The 18,088-nt window shown below is 38.5% G+C and overlaps 2 protein-coding genes across 2 annotated transcripts in view; one reads left to right on the forward strand and one right to left on the reverse strand.

The window, feature by feature from the left end:
* Window positions 1-1,311: 1,311 nt before the first annotated feature.
* On the reverse strand, window positions 1,312-15,743 carry LOC140941758 (lysophospholipase-like protein 1). The gene is made up of 2 exons (XM_073390775.1): window positions 15,311-15,743; window positions 1,312-1,726 (listed from the first exon to the last, which is right to left on the reverse strand). Exons 1-2 carry the CDS (start codon window positions 15,709-15,711, stop codon window positions 1,405-1,407), a joined length of 723 nt encoding a protein of 240 aa, XP_073246876.1. The 5' UTR covers window positions 15,712-15,743; the 3' UTR covers window positions 1,312-1,404.
* Window positions 15,744-15,843: 100 nt separating this feature from the next.
* The window catches only part of LOC140941721 (large ribosomal subunit protein mL46-like), a 64,344-nt gene continuing 62,099 nt past the window's right edge, over window positions 15,844-18,088 (forward strand). The window contains exon 1 of the mRNA XM_073390735.1: window positions 15,844-15,958. Within this exon, the coding sequence (XP_073246836.1) occupies window positions 15,865-15,958 (94 nt within the window). The 5' untranslated portion in view covers window positions 15,844-15,864. The remainder of the gene's footprint in view (window positions 15,959-18,088) is intronic.

Genomic DNA, 18,088 nt, shown 5'->3' on the forward strand with positions numbered 1-18,088 from the left:
TGATGCAACCATCTACCACATTGATAAAAATCCTGGTATTTCTTAACTACTCAAATTCGATGAGTCACATTTTGGCTTAAGAAACTCCGAGGAAACCTTAGAGTTTTCCTTCTAATTAACGTTTGGTGAGTAGATATTTATTTTACTTTAACAATTTGTTTAACTTGCACCAAATGTAACAGGGAAAGACAGAGGAAAGTGAATATATAGCATGAGGATCGCGTTTTCACTTATGTACGGCAATACCCAATTTCGCACAAAAACCCAGTCTACATTTAGGACGAAAAAGGTAGATTCATCACTCTTGGTAGGGTTACACTGAAGCATTAAAGTTACACTGAAGTATTCAAAATAGCTCATGCACGTTTAACGTGCCTATGTTTCAAAAATATGGCAGTGGGTGGCGTTTTTAACATCAATCCAATCTTGATCCTGCATTGAAATGGGAACGATTGACCGTAAATCATTTCTTATTTTCTTCTTCCTGTTGCAAAATAAATTACGTGTGGCGCCTTAAGCTGACGGTGTTGTAGTTTTGGAAATAAAGCAAATTTTCACCTTCTTTTGGCATTTCTGTTCTCCTTGGCTTTCTGTTGATGCCTCTGCAAACCTCTCCATGCATCTCCAAATTTTCTACAGTTGTGAAGCACGACAAGCAGTTCAAACAGTAATGTTTTCTTCCACTATGTTTTGTTTGGTCATACAATAAAGCGCTTGATCTTTTTGCAAACGAATAATGCCAGAACTTCTTCCGTTCCGGTCAACACAACATTTATACGTTCCAAGCCTACTGGTTTTTGGCTTAGTGTGTACACAATCGCTCTGTCGTTTTCCCACCCCAAACCATTCATAGCTAAGTTTTCGTTTTGCGCCTCGAGCTTGTCTTCATCTTTTATCGGCGATGACAATCTAATCCCTGCATAGTTAATTCCATCGCTTATTGGGTACGTGATCGTTCTTAATGGATGTTTTCCTTTCGGCGCAGGAAACAATGCCGCTCGAAGTTAACACTTCAGGCGCTCGTTGTCTCTTCTGTTTTGCACATTGATTATTGCTTTTTTGTCTTGAAGCTTTTTGAGAAGTGGAATGTATGTTTCAGCAACAAGTGGTTCATATCTTAGTGTCACGTTTACATAAGCAGAGTGCTGACTTCTATTCTTTCCGAAAACTTGGACACAAAATCACGATTTCTAATTTGGTACAACTGTTGCTTAAAGCTTCGCTTTAAAACGCGATCTACCAAATAAAAACCAACCTTCTTAAACTCCCATCATTTCACAATGTCTCTGTAAAATTATATCTAAATAGCCTCTAAAACAGCAGAGACATAAGCGTTTTAAAAGATGTAGCACAAACAAAATTTTGCCGTGTGAATTTATTCATAGATAGAAACAGTTTAAATACTCATTGGTTTCCTTGTTCAGGATTGGGAATTATTTTCTCAACCCATTCTTTCAAGTAGAACAATTCCACTGGTAAGATTTCATGTCCTTGACGAGAAAAGTTCACTAGGAAATCAGTCTTAATTTCCAAGTCTGTAAAATTCTCAGCTGTGTGTGAGGCCCATCTCAGTCTGTTGGTATCAACATCCCCATGCCACATCCATAGTGGAGGAAATTGCTTGTCTTTATTCAGCTCAAAGTCTCTTCTAATTTTTTCAAAGACAGCTGATGTTGGTGACAAGAAGGATGAAAGAGCAAATACACCTGCAACGTTTGTCAAAAACCTGAAAAGAAAAACAAATCACAAAGCTGTCTTACATACATACATGCAACACCTTTATTTAACCCTGCAATTTACAGCCGAGCTGTTAATCAAACTCTAACAGTCCAGAGCTTTTCTACTTATGGCAACGTTTTGATCCCCGACCAAAACAAACAATTACCCAATCACGGTACAAAGGGAGCTTTAGATCGAGGACGCGACGGATCTGCGACGCCGCTGGAGGTAATTGCTCACAGAAAAGGCTTCCTGCGCATGCTTGATCTTACAAATTTGACGCGTCGTGAAGACAGAACGCGAGTCAAAGGGATTTGGCGTTGCGTAGAAAACGTGAGTATGAATTGTCCTTGTTTTAAACAACATTCTTTGATAGAAATTGTGCCTGTTTCTTCATTATTACCCATGCGCAACTAAGCGCATGAGGTGTAAAATGCCCTCCGTTTCTTTTTTTGTGAGTCACATTAGTGCATGTAAATTTATGCTTGCATACATTTACACACATGACTGTAACGTTACGTGGGGTGGGGGGTAGGGGATTGTTCAAAAAATTTATAGTAGCTGAAAAATGTTTTGTTTTTCAGAAAAATTCATGGAAATATTTGAAAAGAAGTAATAGAGTCTTAAAATGTATTAATGCATGGAATATCAGTCTATTTTGTATACAAACAAAAACAGTGCGTGTTTGAAGAAATCAAACACCCTTCCCTTGTTTCAAGCCCCTTAAGATGTGTATGGTCGCCCCCTAATTTGTTTTCCATATATAAAATTATAATCTGAGCTGAAATTTAACTCCGTCTTGAAGTAGTGGTTATCTTTTATTGGTCCCATGATGTTTTGAATTAACGAAAACAACCTTATCCTGTATTCTCGGTTTTCACTGTCACGCAATCGAAAATAAAATTGCAAACTATTCAGTACAGAAAGTCCAGAATCTAGGAAATAAAAGAAGATAAATATGCAAAAGGCCTCGCCAAGAATCAGGTCTGTGCGGTTTTTCATATGCGAGATATTCGGAAAAACGTTTTACCCACATTTATAAAGCTTTGTATGGAGACGCCATGTTTGTGTCCCTTTGAGGGGCACAAATATGTCCGCCGGAAACCAACAGAAACATCTGTTTTTGAGTTTTCCTACTAATGCGTGAAATCATCGCTTGAAAAACTCATAAAGGATTAAAGTGATATTTATTCTGAGACAAGGAATGTTTAGATAGCAAAGTCTCCCAAAATTGGTAGTGTTTTTAACCCACATAAGAACCCTCCCGACCGCCAGCCACATGCCGCGTCACGCAAAAGCCTACAAATTCAAACGTCCCCTATCGCAAAACGACGAACCCTTTGGAACCAAAACTTTGTTTAAATAAAGGTGTTTAGGTGCTGTAATACCTCATGAAACTCAGAAACTCAGATGAATCGATAGTTTCTTAGTTTGAATTTTGGTGACGTCATGTGAAAACCGAGAATAGAGACGTTGGTAATGACGTTGCTACACGACAACGAAGTACGAAAATATTGCCGACACTCGTTCGGTTTGGTCCACGTGGGAATTCTTGTCAACAGGCACAAGAAATCGAGAAACGAGGAAAAAGCTTCGGGGACAACAAGATATGATCCCTCCGAATTATACAACGCTTTAGATACAATCGTAGCTTTAGAAGAATCAAGTGCAGATGCAAGTTTTTTCCAAGCGAAAATCTGCTTTACATTCGGCCGGATTTTTCTTTACAAGAGAAAATTTATTTTAAAACGAGTGAGGAAATGGTTGATTCATCATTATGCTGCATATTTTCTTCGTACATATGTTCTTCCGAGCACATTAACGGCATATTTAATTTTGGACTTTATTACACGACCTTATCTTTTATTCTTGCCAAATAAAAAAATATATATATTGAACTGACGCGTCGAACGGACCTCGCGTCGCAAAACTAAAGCTTATTTTTCCCCCGCTTAGAACGCCGTTCTCATTCAAGGCTTTTGCTCGGTCACCGCGTTCTAAAAGCCGTCGCGTCCTCGATCTAAAGCTCTCTATCAAGAGTCAAGGGTAGTCAAGCGCAGCATACGCAATGAAAAAAAATCAGATATGAAAAGAAGTTATGAACCCCTTTATAACGCGTTGGCATTAACCATTTACAGCAAAAGAGAATTGATCGTGCGCATGGACTAAATACCGATAGCGCGAGCCGATCTCCGACGCGGAGCTTCTATCTGTACTATCCACGCTGGAGTTATTTCACGCTGGCCTCGGCAGTAGCCAACAGTCTAAAGATATTTTTTACTGGTCGGGATTTACAGAAAGAGGAAAATAACTTTTCCGAGGATCTAAGTCGCGGCGAAGCCGATTTACTGTGGGCCCCAGCGTGACAAAACTTAGTAGGGATTTATCACATTCGCGGACAAAAATATCATGTAGTTATTCCGATCCAGGCACTTAGGAGAAATCTAAAGAAACTAACACCTTTATCTAAAGGTTATTTAGTTGCAGTAAAAAGCTATAACCCTTTAAAAGACGTCAAAGAAAATGCCAAAACTCTGCATCAGAGGTCAAATCCTGTTAGAGGCAAAGACCACAAGCAATCAATATGCGTGAAACCCATCTTCATCGCAGATCTTTCAATGTAAAGCAGCTGGCAAAAATATTTTCAAATGTCAAATTCAAGAATCCACAACAGCATAATTTACCAGCTTGAAAGTAAAAAAAATTGAACAAATATCATTTTCAACCGAGGTAAAAGTTAAAAGTCGTGCAGGCTCACCGGCAAATGCCTTCAGGGTTTTCACTAAAGTGACTATAAATTAACCCCAAGAATAACACATGAAATGGTCAATAACGAGAAACCACTATCGATCTCCCAGTTCTGTTATCAGTTGGCCGAAGACCGCGAGCAAAGCAAGTTTATAATCTGGTCGCGCGCGAAGCGCATGTACCGGGCGTGGTCATTGCTACAGTAGCAGCAAAATCTAACGCTAACAAAATCTAACAAAATCTAAACCCCAGCAAAATCTTTCTTTGAATACATCGCTTGGTGTCCGCCAAAGACCTCACGTAGCGTTTCCAGGCAACATAGACTCTACCGATGATGACCAGGGCGCACTTTCATGTTGTGTTCATGAAGGGCTGATGTGTTTATTCATCGTCTGTGAAACAATGTTTACGATCGGTGAATCATGCGATCAAGAGCAATTTGCCATGCAAATGACACAGAACAGCAAGCACAACAAGTGGCTGGAAATCCTCGCCGGCGAAGATTTTCCATCGAAACTCCTCTGGAGAACGCCGACTAAAATTCATCGCGAGCGAAGAAGACGACGACAACAAGATATCGCAAAGGAGAGAGAACATCGCTTAGCACAGAGAAGGCAACATCATCAACACAGCGACTAGAAACATGAACAGAGGCAGCGACAAAACATTACAATTACACTGTAAACGAAACCGATGAAGAGAAGGAACACCGACTGCCGACGGTTCAAAAAGCGATAAGGAGATCAGGAAACGCATGAAGTTTACAGTCAAAATTATCTTCTCCGATGCAACGATCGTGCATTACACGATCTGTATAATGCACGTCAAGAATATCTTTCCAACGGACTGAGGTCAGCCGATCAGCCTTTAGACCATGAGCAACAATAGTACAGTAAGCTTTATTTTACAATGAACAGTAAAGAACACCGACAATGTGAGACATGTAGGGAAGCGATACATTTGTAAACAAAATCCTTACTGAACAAAATTTTCGTTTACAGTTTTCATTACTTTTAATCCCCAAAACCATACCAAGTAAAATATGTTAAATCCTGCAATCTGGGGCGCGATCCATTCAACGCTATTATGAGCATTAGCTGGGAAAAGTGAATTGTATTATTCAGACAAAAAATCTGAAGGGAGAATTAAGTAAGTCGGCGAGGAAAACCGTTAAAGTAAAGCAAAACAGGTGGCTCGTGATGTCGCTTCACTAGCTTTATAACCGCGCTGTAAGTACTGCAATCTTGCTTTTATGCACTGTTTATTGGACAGTTTTGCTCTGCTTGGAGTTTTGTTTTCCATTTTTGCTGTAAGAATCTAGATTCTGCCGTTTTTCTTTGAATTTGCCTCGCTAGTTTTCTACTTATCAGAAAACGTTGTTTTCAATGTCAAATCATTTTTCCAGCAGTCGGTTATCGCCCTTTTCATTTCTTTGTTTATAACTTGTTACTCACATCGCCTTCTTTTATTCGAATTCAATTCAAAAACCTTCAAATTGGTAAGTGTAACTAGCTCTTTCTACAAAGCCTTAATGAAATGCAAATATAAAAATCATGTTGTAATGTTTTGTTTTGGGATGGATCGCGCGCTTCATCAACACGAACGCGTCCTACTTCAACACACGTAGGTTAGAGAGAGAAGGAAAATTTCCCTGAAACTTTCAAATCTCTGTAGGTCTCTCGGTACTCAAGACCTAGGGTTCAGTTTCTCCCAATACGGGCCTCCCAGCCGGTGAATAACATATATTTATCTATGTTTAGCAGCCTTATACATAAACACAGCTGTGTCCTCTCAGTAAAAACGTAACAAAAATTTATTTTTGCTGGACTTCTATTTTCGATCATATTTAATATTCGAAAAGAAAATCTATATTTCGGATCTCCTCACAATATTAGGGTGTGACATCTGTATAAGTCAGGAAAAGTTTAACTCTTTCAAAGAAGCGAGAGGGAGGTGACATATTCCTGCATATTCACCGAAGTTAAACACTAAACATGTTCCATTGGCAGAATATTGTTTCAAGAAAAAAAAATCGACAAAAAGATATAGGGTTTCCTATAAGATCAATCCAAACTGCACTATAAGTTCACGATAAATTCATGTAATAAATAGGTGGAGAAGATGGCTGTGATCAAGTTTGGGCATTTATTTTGTGTACCGGACACAGATGGCATAAAATAAAAGAATAAAAACCATGAAACAATAGCAAGCAGATTTGCCCTGAGCAGAAAACAAAGAACACCTTTGTTTTAGGTCGTCTGTGTCCAGTACACGAAGTTTACACTGCAATTGCGACTCCAAAAATATCTGGACATATTGTCAATTCATTTGGTCAGAGAAGTGTACATTTGACTGTCAGTATGAGAATTTTAAAAAACTATGCCTCTGGCAACCATGCCTTAACAAGCTCATGCAAACTGATCACCTTCAAAAGGACTTGTATGTGGACATTTCATACAAATTCACTTTTGCATGGGTATTTGTTTTTCATGCATGTACACTATGAAAACTTTCATACGGATAATTCAGTCCTAATAAGGGTACTGTACATTAAATAACCATGAGTCGCGATCATTTTAATAATTCTCCTCAACTGCAGCCTACATGTAATTTATATTTTAGTTTAAGTGACTATGTTTACACCTAGCCTGCGAAAACATCCGCTTCTCCTCGCTCTTCGCCGCTGGGGACGTTTCGCGCGGAGGAACCTCCGCGCGAAACGTCCCCAGCGGCGAAGAGCGAGGAGAAACGGATGTTTTCGCAGGCAAGTTTGCACCTTACTGTTACAAACAATTTGTTTTCAAGTGTGATTATGTACTTCAACAAGAGCAAACACTTTCATTGATGTAGTTCGGTGTTTTTTCCATTTATTTAAAGGAAAACGATCTTTTAAAAGTCGACAAAATTCTAATGCAAGAAAAGACTTCGAAGGATTGAAAACGGCGTTTTTTAATTTACTGTAGCTGAGGTTTGTGCTCGAAGGAATATTTACAACTCCCGTTTATTCGCGTAGAAAAGACCGTTTCGTGATTTCATTTTCATAAAAACCTCTGAGTGCCAGTGGCCTATTAGGTCCAAAACTGGAAGTTAATTTATGAAAGCAATTTTTTTTGCAGAAATTCTACCTTTCAAGTAAATAGGAAAAGAATGCCACAGGAAGATGTCGTCTTACCTCGAGCAACCGACCCGCCATTTTTGTCAGCACTTCATGCGAAGTGCTGAACACCTGCCTATGAAAAAGACGAGAGTAAGAAAGAATGACGTCCCGTACATGAATACAGAGTGGAAAGCAGCGATAAGAAAGAAAGGAGGTTTGCGAAGAAATTCAGCAAGGATCGAACTACAGAGTCATGGGAACTAATGAAAACCTGGAGACACAAGGCCACACGACTGAGAAGGAAGGCGATTAAAGATTACTGGAATGGTGTGTCAGGTAAACTTGATAAGAATCCTAAGAAATTCTTTGGAACGTTTATGCCCTTTATCAGCTCAAAGTGTGCTAAGGACAAGGATTCAACCGATATTTCTCTAAACATCCAAGGACAGCTACAACAGAACAAGCAGATAGTTGCACAGGAATTTACACGTTACCTTTCAACAACCGCAGACAATATGGGTGAGTGCGATCAGACACAGACAAATGCCAAGTACGTTTAACATCAGGAGCATTAGCAGAGAGCAAGTTTTGGACGCCCTTCGGGATATTAACCCTCGTAAAGCAACAGGGTTTGATGGGTTGTCCCCTAGAATGCTTAAGCTGGTAGCAGATGAGATTGCAGAACCTCTAACGGTGGTATTTAATCAAGTAATTCAGGCGAGAGAATGGCCTAAGGAGTGGAAAAGAGGAGAATGGGTACCAGTGTACAAGAAAGAGGATCCGCAAAATATAGCCAATTACAGACCAGTAACTTTGCTACCGGCAGTGGATAAGATCTTTGAGCAATTGATCTGCTATCAATTGAGGGATAAGTTGTTCGAAAACTATCTTTGACAATTCGACGTCAGTATATCGAAAGTGTTACAGTTGTGAAACAACTTTGATACGACTAGTTGAGGACTGGAAATATGAGTGGGATACAGGGGAGACTGTAGCCATTTTGTCAACTGATATGAGTAAATAAAGCCTTTGACTCCGTGCACCCAGCGTTACTTCTGGCCATACTGAAAGCTTATGGTTTTTGTGAAAGCGCTTTAAATTTTATGAAATCCTATTTCGACGGAAGAGAGTAGGAACGGTGACCAGCAGTTGTAAGGAAATAAAGAGGGTATGTCCTCAGGGACCCTCACGAGGGCTCGTGCTATGGAATATCTACTATAATGAACTGTTCTATATTCAGCGTGACATTCATTTATCAGTATACGCAGATGACCATCAATTTTACTACGCACATAAAGACCCTGATCAGTCGCTAATAGTGATCAACAATGATGGAAGACAAGCGTCGAGATGGTACAGTGAGAATTTCCTGCAGGGAAACCCAAGCAAAAATGAAGCAATGTTTACCGTATTTATTCGATTAACCGCCCTGGGCGCTTATTAAATTTTTGGACCTTGAGAGTTGGCGCTTATTCGAGGCTGGGCGCTTATTAAATTTTCACCATTTTCAGCGAGTGTAGTATGTTTACTTTGCAACAAAACAATAAATGCTAATAACAAAACGCGAAGAAGTAACAAAGCAAGGATTCTGTAAAATACTCTGAAGAAAACTCCGTCGTCGGAGAAGACTCTTATTAATTAGTACTTATTCAATTTCAATTTCAATCTCATTGTCACTCAAGTGGGTGGGGTGGGGGTGGGCGCTTATTTGAGTTTGATTGGAAGGAGGAGGCGTTGGCGTGGGCGCTTATTAAATTTTTCTGCCGTCAGAACGATCGATGATGTGATTGAATATGCTAGGTACAAAGATATACCTGGGATTCTAGTAGCTATAGACTTTGAAAAAGCTTTCGACTCGCTCAATTTAAATGTTCTTTTAAGAGTATTACATGCATTTAACTTTGGTCCTTCTTTTATTCAGTGGATACGGGTCTTATATAACAATGCCTCTAGCTGTGTAATGAACAATGGTTTTACAACAGGACCTTTTGCACTAAGTAGGGGAGTAAGGCAGGGAGATCCCCTCTCTCCCTACCTGTTCATAATAGCTTTGGAGACCTTAGCTATAAAGATAAGAGAAGATGATGGCATTAAGGGCATTACGATACGAGATGAACCTGTTAAACTTTCCCTTTTGCCGTTAGGATGGGCGCTTATTCGAGGTGGGCGCTAATTCGAGGTTGAGCGCTTATTCGAATAAAAACGGTATATCAAATTACTATTCTTGCAGCGTGACGTCGAAAGTGACACTTTTATAGTACAGCCAATGGATGAACTTAATCTTTTAGGCGTTTTTATTGACAGGAACTTGTTGTTTAGTAACCATATCTCTACAGCTTGCAAGAAAGCAGGTATGCGGGTATGTGTCCTAAAGAGAATGCGTACCATGATTTCAATGAAAGTGAAATTAAGAATATACAAGGCCGCCATTTTTTGCCATATCTGACATACTGTAGCCTCGTTTGGCACTTTTGTAGAGGCTCAGACCGGAGCTTGAGAGGGTCAATGAACGGGTCTGCGAGCTGTATTTTGCGACTGGAGATCATCATATGATGAGTTACTTACGGGTGCACGGATGACTAGTCTTTACAATAGGCGCCTGCAGGATATCGCAATCCTCATGTACAAAGTGAAATTTAAGTTAATAGCTGCGAATATTATCGATCTTTTTAGTGTATCATTGTCCAGTTATAACCTACGAAATTCAGACTTCTTTATTCCTAGGTTCAATACCGTGAAATATGGCAGACACTCTATTAGATACCTTAGACCATTTTTATAGTCCAAATTGTCTAAAAATGACAGGGACCTAGCCACATTATCGGCTTTCAAAACAAGTATTCAAAAGAAAGACTTATCAAGTCTCATAGCTGGGAACAGATGCTCAAATTGTAAATTGTGTAATACTTGAGACCCTACTTATTAATTTACCTTTAGATTAATTAGATTGTAGACTGTAGATTTTATTCATTTATTTATTTTTATATAAAATATTTTAACGTTATTAAGGTGTTTCGATACAGTTTTTCAGAGGCCATACCGATATTTTTCAATCGCCTTAAAAGTGTTTTTTTCCTCGTCCGATCGCTATAATATTTTCACCAGTAATAGGCCAGTTGCACTAAGAGGTCACGTGACCAAAGCTTCCTTTAAACGATGAGTTGGAATCTTACTGACGCCGAAAATTGACAGAGGACGTAAAAATTATCTTACACCCGAAATTTGAGAGGAAACGCATTTAAGGGAGATATTTTATGGCACTATGATTTTTCAACAAAGCAGTATGATTTGTATTGGCCGCCATGTTGGAGGGCATACTCTTGCCCTCCAACATGGCGGCCAAAACTACTTTTTGCTTATATCTTGTTAAACGTTTGATAGTTACGCTCAGATGTGCTGTAAACGTTACCACATCATCTTTTCAACATTTCCCTTGAACTTGAGTGAAAAATTTGTGTTCTGAAAGATGTAATTCCTAACTTTAAAAATCACATTTTGGTCACGTGACCAGCTACGAACTTACTCATTTTAAGAAAATGGTGTGGGTTTGACAAACCAAATCACTATCATTTTGTTTAAGATATGACCCACTAATCGTTTTTCGAAGGCAAAATCATATAACTTTCATTTTCATAAAAACGATGTCACATGACCTCTTAGTGCAAATGGCCCATTGGCTATGGATTGAAATTTGTGAAAATATAGTTTTAATTAAAATCGATATTACTATGACAACAATAAACAAAAAACTTTGAAATTGAGAAAAGCCGAATTTTGTGTGATCAAGACCACCTACTGAAAATCCAACACTAGGAACTTGTTTAGCAAACAATCTCCGTAAGAAGTCAAGAAATTATTTTTTAACCTTTCGCGTGATTTGATCCGTCAATCAAGTCGTACTTTTCTGAATGGTTTCCTCTCTGATTTTGATGAGATCACTTCGTGTGTACCGTATTTATTCGAATAAGCGCTCAACCTTGAATTAGCGCCCACCTCGAATAAGCGCCCATCCTAAAGGCTGAAAAATTTAATAAGCGCCCAGCCTCGAATAAGCGCCCACCCCCTCCTCCCAATCAAACCCAAATAAGCGCCCACCTCCACCCCACCCACTTAAGTGACAATGAAATTGAATAAGGTCTAATTACTGGAGAGTTTTAGATCCGAGTTTACCGCGAACCTCTAACCGCTGGAGGTCACGTGACAAGTCTTTCGCGTCACGTTTGAGGTTTACGGCGTGCGTTTTCACGTATGTCATTTACCTGATAGCTTTCAGCGTATAATTCTTGTTTTATCCCACGTAATGATACAAAAATCTTGTGGAGCAAGTCTTTATCCATTAACAGAGGCACAAATTCGGGCGAAATACTAAATTTGATAAATCCTATTAGATCTTGAAAACAAGTGCCATTCAGGGCTGGTGATTCAAAATGGCGGCCGTAAAATTGCAAGAAGAACTAATGTAAAAATTTACAGCTCTTTGCTGCTAGATAACCCAGTGTTACCGTAAATTTCTTTTATTTTCACTGGTTGATTTTTCTTCTATTCTAAATGGAAAAATAAACCAGAATCCACTTCTTTAATCCACCGCAAATCTAAATCGAATTATGTTTGAACGTCGAACCGCAAATGGGTAACCGTAAATCGCGGTTAGAGGTTCGCGGTAAACTTGGATCTAAAACTCTCTAATAAGAGACTTTCCCGAGGACGGAGTTTTCTTCAAGGTATTTTACAGAAACCTTGACTTGTTACTTCTTCGCGTATTGTTATTAGCATTTATTGTTTTGTTGCAAAATAAACATACTACATGCTGAAAATGGTGAAAATTTTATTAGCGCCCAGCCTCGAATAATCGTCCACCTCGAATAAGCGCCCACTCTCAAGGTCCAAAAATTTAAAAAGCGCCGAGGGCGGTTAATCGAATAAATACGGTATATACCAAAGTTAATTATTGGAGAGGTTAAATGTTCGACAGAATGTATGTTGATACCAGTTCATTACGGTTGTTTAGGGTCGCCATTTGAGGTTTTGTTATATTAAAAAATTTCTCGGAAATACACAAATTACACCGTTTAGTTAGGTTTGTGTATTCGCTTGCCTATCTTTTGGGGGTTGCTCTTGTTCAGGTTGTGCGGTTTTCTTTAAGAGATGGTTTTGTTATAACCGTCTTCGACTTCTTTCATGTTTGGTATGTAACTGTAGCTTAATTTGATAGTATTTCTATTAAGTTTTTTCTCAATTTGTGCCCGGTGGGGAAACATCCGTCAATTGGGTGGATGAAGACTCTTCCGGTTTGGACATTTCTGTTCAATGGTGGGTTGTAGGAATAACCGCTCTTACGTAATGCTTCCTGGTATGGGAGTGCTGGTTCGTTGAATACATCCTCGTCAGATGAAATGTCGGATAGCCTTCTGCCTATTGCTTCGGGAATATTTCTGATTATGTTCGGCGGATGGTTTGATTTATTTCTGTGCACATAGAGTGGGTTAGTTGTTGGTTTCGAACATGGCTTAAATTTTTCAGTGCTCAAGTCCAGCGTTACCCCAAGGAAGTTAACAATTTTTTTTATTGGCTTCCATACTGATTTTCAAGTTGTTTTTGGCGAATATTTTGCATATTGATTTCTTCACTTTCTTTATTTTTCGGGTCTCTGTTTGAGAACTACCAGTCTGTCGTCACGGCAAAGGCCGACGTCGATGTCAGGTATTTCTTTAAGCTGAGAAAGGAGGTAGCACCTAACCAATTCGGATTTTTCTGCTCCCTCGTAGCTTATTATAGTGACATCGAAGAGTGTGCTGGAATTTCTCTTTTGCCATGGATTTCCGTTGCTAAAAATGAGTGATTGTTTGGCATGTACGATTGTTTGGCCGTCATCAGCTGAGATGGTCACGTAATTTGACGCTGAGTCAAGGGCACCGGTTTAAGTAGTGTTTCCGTTGTGGAAGGGTAGAACTCCACTATATCAAAGCATAAAAGCTGAGTCACGCTTGTCTGGAAAATTCTTGTACCAATGTAGCACTGAAGTATTTTTCCACTGGTTTACATTTGTGGCTCTTACGATTTTTTGGTTTAAGATTCTCGAGATTTACCATCGTTTTTTAAAAGTCTTGAGTTTCAAGATTATTGATAACTTGAAAGGCAGTGAAGTAAGGGCTACAATTCGCTAACTCCTCTCATTATTCAGGGGTATTGTCATATTTTTGTGGACAACAATAACCAAAATTTCTGCATATTTCAAGTTCATTGTCAGTTACTGTCCAGTAACAATGCGTCAGCCCCCCTCCCCCACCACTAATCCCAGAGGGTGTTATTTGCAGGTTGCAGGTCAGAATTTAAGAGTTAAATTTAAAGATAAAACGAAAAAGCCAGTATTAATTCAGTTTAAGGACAGATGCTGTGCAATGTAGGTAATGTCAACTCGCTCTCATTCAAATCTATGCCACGGTCGAACACTAATTGGTCTCAAACAACAAATACAAAAGTAGAAAATATTGTGTTTAATTCTGAACAAATTTCAACCCGCAAATGGGGATTTTCATGACATCGTGACGATCGGTTTTTGCCATTTAAAAGATAGGGATCCCTCCACCTCCTTCTGATGTTCCTTGGATCTTAAAGGGGCTACGTCAGCTGGAGAGCATGCGTGCTGGGGTTATACAAATTACTTTCAAGTGTCATAATTCTATTGTTTTTAACGCATGACTTTCACTGTCACGTCCAAGGGTCCAAAATTTACAGACGTTTACAATCGAATTTGGTTTGGATAAGGGATATAATTTTTGATAGAATTTATGGAACATTTCTTCTCTGGTAATGCTAGATCAAATTCCCTCATTTATTTACTCCTCAAGAATAGAAGTGCTAAGACAATTTTACTTCTAGTTTGAAGTAAAAACACATGGCATTCATCAAAATAGAGTGCAAACAAAAATTCAACAACAACATATTGTTGTAGTCAACAAAATAAATCAAAGTTTTATCTTACATCTTAATCATACAGAAGATTCTTTCTAAGATTCCATCACTTATTTCGGAGTAGCCATCATTAGTTCTCTGCCAGTACAACGGCCAGTGATAAGAGGGCACTATAAATCCATGTAAATAAATTCCAGTGCCAAACAATTTCAAAAATAATGCAAGAAACTTTTTCTGTAATCACCATAGAATGATCCTTAATAAAAAAATTTGTTAACTATTAAACAATGGCATTGGCTGATATTTTAACAGATAAAACAGGTTTCCAAAATATCCGACAGAACTTGAAAAAGTTGGTTGACATTTTCAAGTTTCTTTTCATTGGCTTGTGCATGCACCTGGGGTGACATAGCCCCTTTAACTGCCGGTGTCTGATTTTTATTATTCTTTAGGAAAACCTCACTCATATCCAGACACCCAGAGAGGACTGAACCTACTTCTGGTGCAAGAAATGTCTTTTAACGCCATTTTCACCCACTTCCAGTTCCTCTAGCCTGGAATATTTCCATAACTAATAATCGTCATGGTGTCTCAAGGTTTGTCCTTTTAGAAGTACCATTATTTTAAGGGTAAGCACTTCCAGTGTGACCTTGTGTCTCATAACAAATTCTGACTGGCAACCTGCAAATTACACCCTCCACACCAACCCCACTCTTGGATATCTACAAATGGGTGTAACAAAGCCGACGTTACGAGATCAGTCAGGACACCACTCAAATAAACCGCCAGAGGTTGAAAGACAATAAACCTATAAGTCCTAAATAGCGTTTGTACCTGTAAGCTGCGTGCATAGCGATGGTTCCCCCCATGTCCAATCCACCAATTATAATCTTCTCATGTCCAATTCCACGGGACTTTTCTAAGTTCACTAGTTGCCTAATAAGACTGCATGTGTAATTGATTGAATCCTTCCTCTCCCCTGCTGTCGGACTGTATGAGATTTGTTCGTACCACATTCCCTTTCGCGTACCGCCAAGGGGAACACGATAAGGGATCTCTGGGGCTTGGGGATAAATAACTCGAATGTGATCGAACTCGAACTCTTTGTGAAACATAGTTTTAAGATATTTTCTCATCGTCTCAGTGGTGAATTTTTCGCCATGAAGAAAGATCAAAGTGCCAACTTGGTGAAGATTCTCTCGCGCAATCAAACACTTCAAATTCGGTAATGCCATGCCTGTTGCTCCTTCAATATGTTGGAAATTCTTCACGATTATAGTGTAAATCATGCGATACACTATAATAATCATATATGAGGTCTCTACCTGACAGGTAGTTCATGTATAGGACATATAATATCCTCGTCTCGGGTCTTGTAGTCTTTGAAAATGGCCGCCAGTGGTGCCTTGAATGCGGGAAGACATGTACGTTTTTCTTCTTTGGTTTTTGTTGGATCAGCTAAGAAAAATGGACTAAAGACAGGTAAGAATCTCATGGGAACGTTATTTCCGGCTTTCTTTGATCTTGCTTGTTTTGTTTTTTAGGCTGTTGTATAGGTAATCACATGATTTCGAGTGCAATTTGGAATAAATAAGCACGAGTAAATTTTTTAAAGACTAACAAAAGTGCACGAGCCCGTAGGGCACGAGAAAAATCATGTGATTACTTATTAATAATATACACGGAAAACATAACTACAACAACAAATTTTGACGGCGCCTGCTTTTTTAGTTCATTCAACTGATGGCTGAAACAGACTACTACCTTTGTCAAATTCAAACTTTTTCAAGACCAAAACTTTCAAAATCATTCAGCTAAGAACTTGGAAATGTGCAAGGACTGATTTTATTTATTTATTTATTTATTTAGTCACTCACAAAACCTTACACAACATGAACAAAAGGTATTAATTAAATTATAAAATTAATGTGACAAGGAAGCCTAACGAAGCTTGAAGCTTATATTAATAGGCTTCCTTCAACTACCTTGTGAACTGAGTTCGTGGCTGAGTGCAGAGTGAGCAAGATCAGAAAATTAAACGACAGATCGGCTATCAGTGAGATAATTCTTTAAATTTTTTTAAAAACAGATATAGAAGGAGAGCTAATTAGTGAAACAGGCAACGAATTCCAGATTTTAGGTCCTCGGTAAAGGATACTGAATTGCTTTATAATTGTTCTACAAAAATGAGGTCTATACTGAGAGGCTAGTCGAGTTTCATATTGATGGACTTGATTACTACTGAAGAACAAGTCATGAAAGCTATTAGGCAAAAGATTATGATGATAAGAATACATAAAGGTAGCGACATAAAGTGAATTAATACTAATATGTCAAGGACTTTAAGCTGGCTATATAAAGGGGCGGTATTTGCTAGATAGTGAGCTTTTGTTATGAGTCGCACTAGATGCTTTTGCAAAAGGTAAATACAGCTTAGGTTGGAACAGTAGGTGGAGGACCAGGCAACAGTATGTTAAGAAAGGATATACAAGGGAGTAATACAAGGTCATCAAAGTTTGGGATGATAGGTAAAAGCAAGCTTTCGCAATAATTCCCACACTTTTCGAGATTTTTTTTGAGACGAAATCAATATGTGTTTCCAAGAGAGATACTGATCAATTAGAACACCTAAAAATTTTGTCTCCGTGACTTACTTGATCACGGTATTTTCCAGAGTAAGAGGGACATTAACATTGACTTTCTTTTGCCTTGGATGAAAAATCATAAAATTTGTTTTAGTCAGATTTAGAGATAACCTTTTCACTTTAAGCCAAATAATTATTTTTGCAAGTTCATTGTTAACAATAGAAATGAGGTGGTTGGCATCTTTATGGGAACAAAAGATACTTGTGTCATCAGCAAACAGTAAAGATTGAGTGAGACCAGAGACATTAGTAAGACCATTAATGTAAATAATAAACAAAAGAGGTCCAAGAATTGAGCCCTGTAGAACGCCACATAAAATTTTCTGCGGATAAGATCAATGGGACCCAAACTGGACAAATTGAGTCCGATGGTCAAGATAGCTTTTGATCCACGCCAAAGCAGAATCCCGAATACCATAGTGTTGCAGTTTTTGACACAATATTTCATGATTAATAGTATCAAACGCCTTAGAAAGATCTAAGAAGATGCCTAAAGTTGTTTCATTTCTGTCGATAGCTGAAGATATGTTGTTGATCAAGTCAATTAACACTAATGCAGTCGAATGATTATTACGGAATCCAAATTGTTTCGAGTATAAAATATTATGCAAATTTAAGAAATTAATCAGTCGGTTGTACATGACTTTTTCAAAGAGTTTAGAAAAGGCTTATTGATATTGGCCTGTAATTACTAAAAAGTATTGGGTCATCTGCCTTAAAAACTGGAATCACTTTGGCTATTTTGAGAGATTCAGGAAACACACCAGTAGACAACGAAGTGTTTATAATGGTTCAAGAGGCTGCGCAATATTTTGGAAAGACTGATGAATTATCTTTATGGTTATATTATCATGTCCAGGAGCTTTGTTAGTGTTGAATGATTTAACAATATTGTTTAATTCATCGACCATTAGTGGTTGTAATGAAATGGATTCAGAAAGAGCGCTGCTTAAGAAATCCTTGGGTA

The sequence above is a fragment of the Porites lutea genome, chromosome 6 (genome assembly GCF_958299795.1).
Source record: "Porites lutea chromosome 6, jaPorLute2.1, whole genome shotgun sequence".
Classification (NCBI taxonomy): Eukaryota; Metazoa; Cnidaria; class Anthozoa; order Scleractinia; family Poritidae; genus Porites; species Porites lutea.

Bases quoted from the DNA above. Each gene is read 5' to 3' on its own strand.
- LOC140941758 (XM_073390775.1), bottom strand. From the start codon at position 15,711: ATGGCATTACCGAATTTGAAGTGTTTGATTGCGCGAGAGAATCTTCAC. The intron at 1,727-15,310 runs GTACAAACGCTA...TTTTCTTTTCAG, and splicing joins GCTATGCACGCAGCTTACAG to GTTTTTGACAAACGTTGCAG.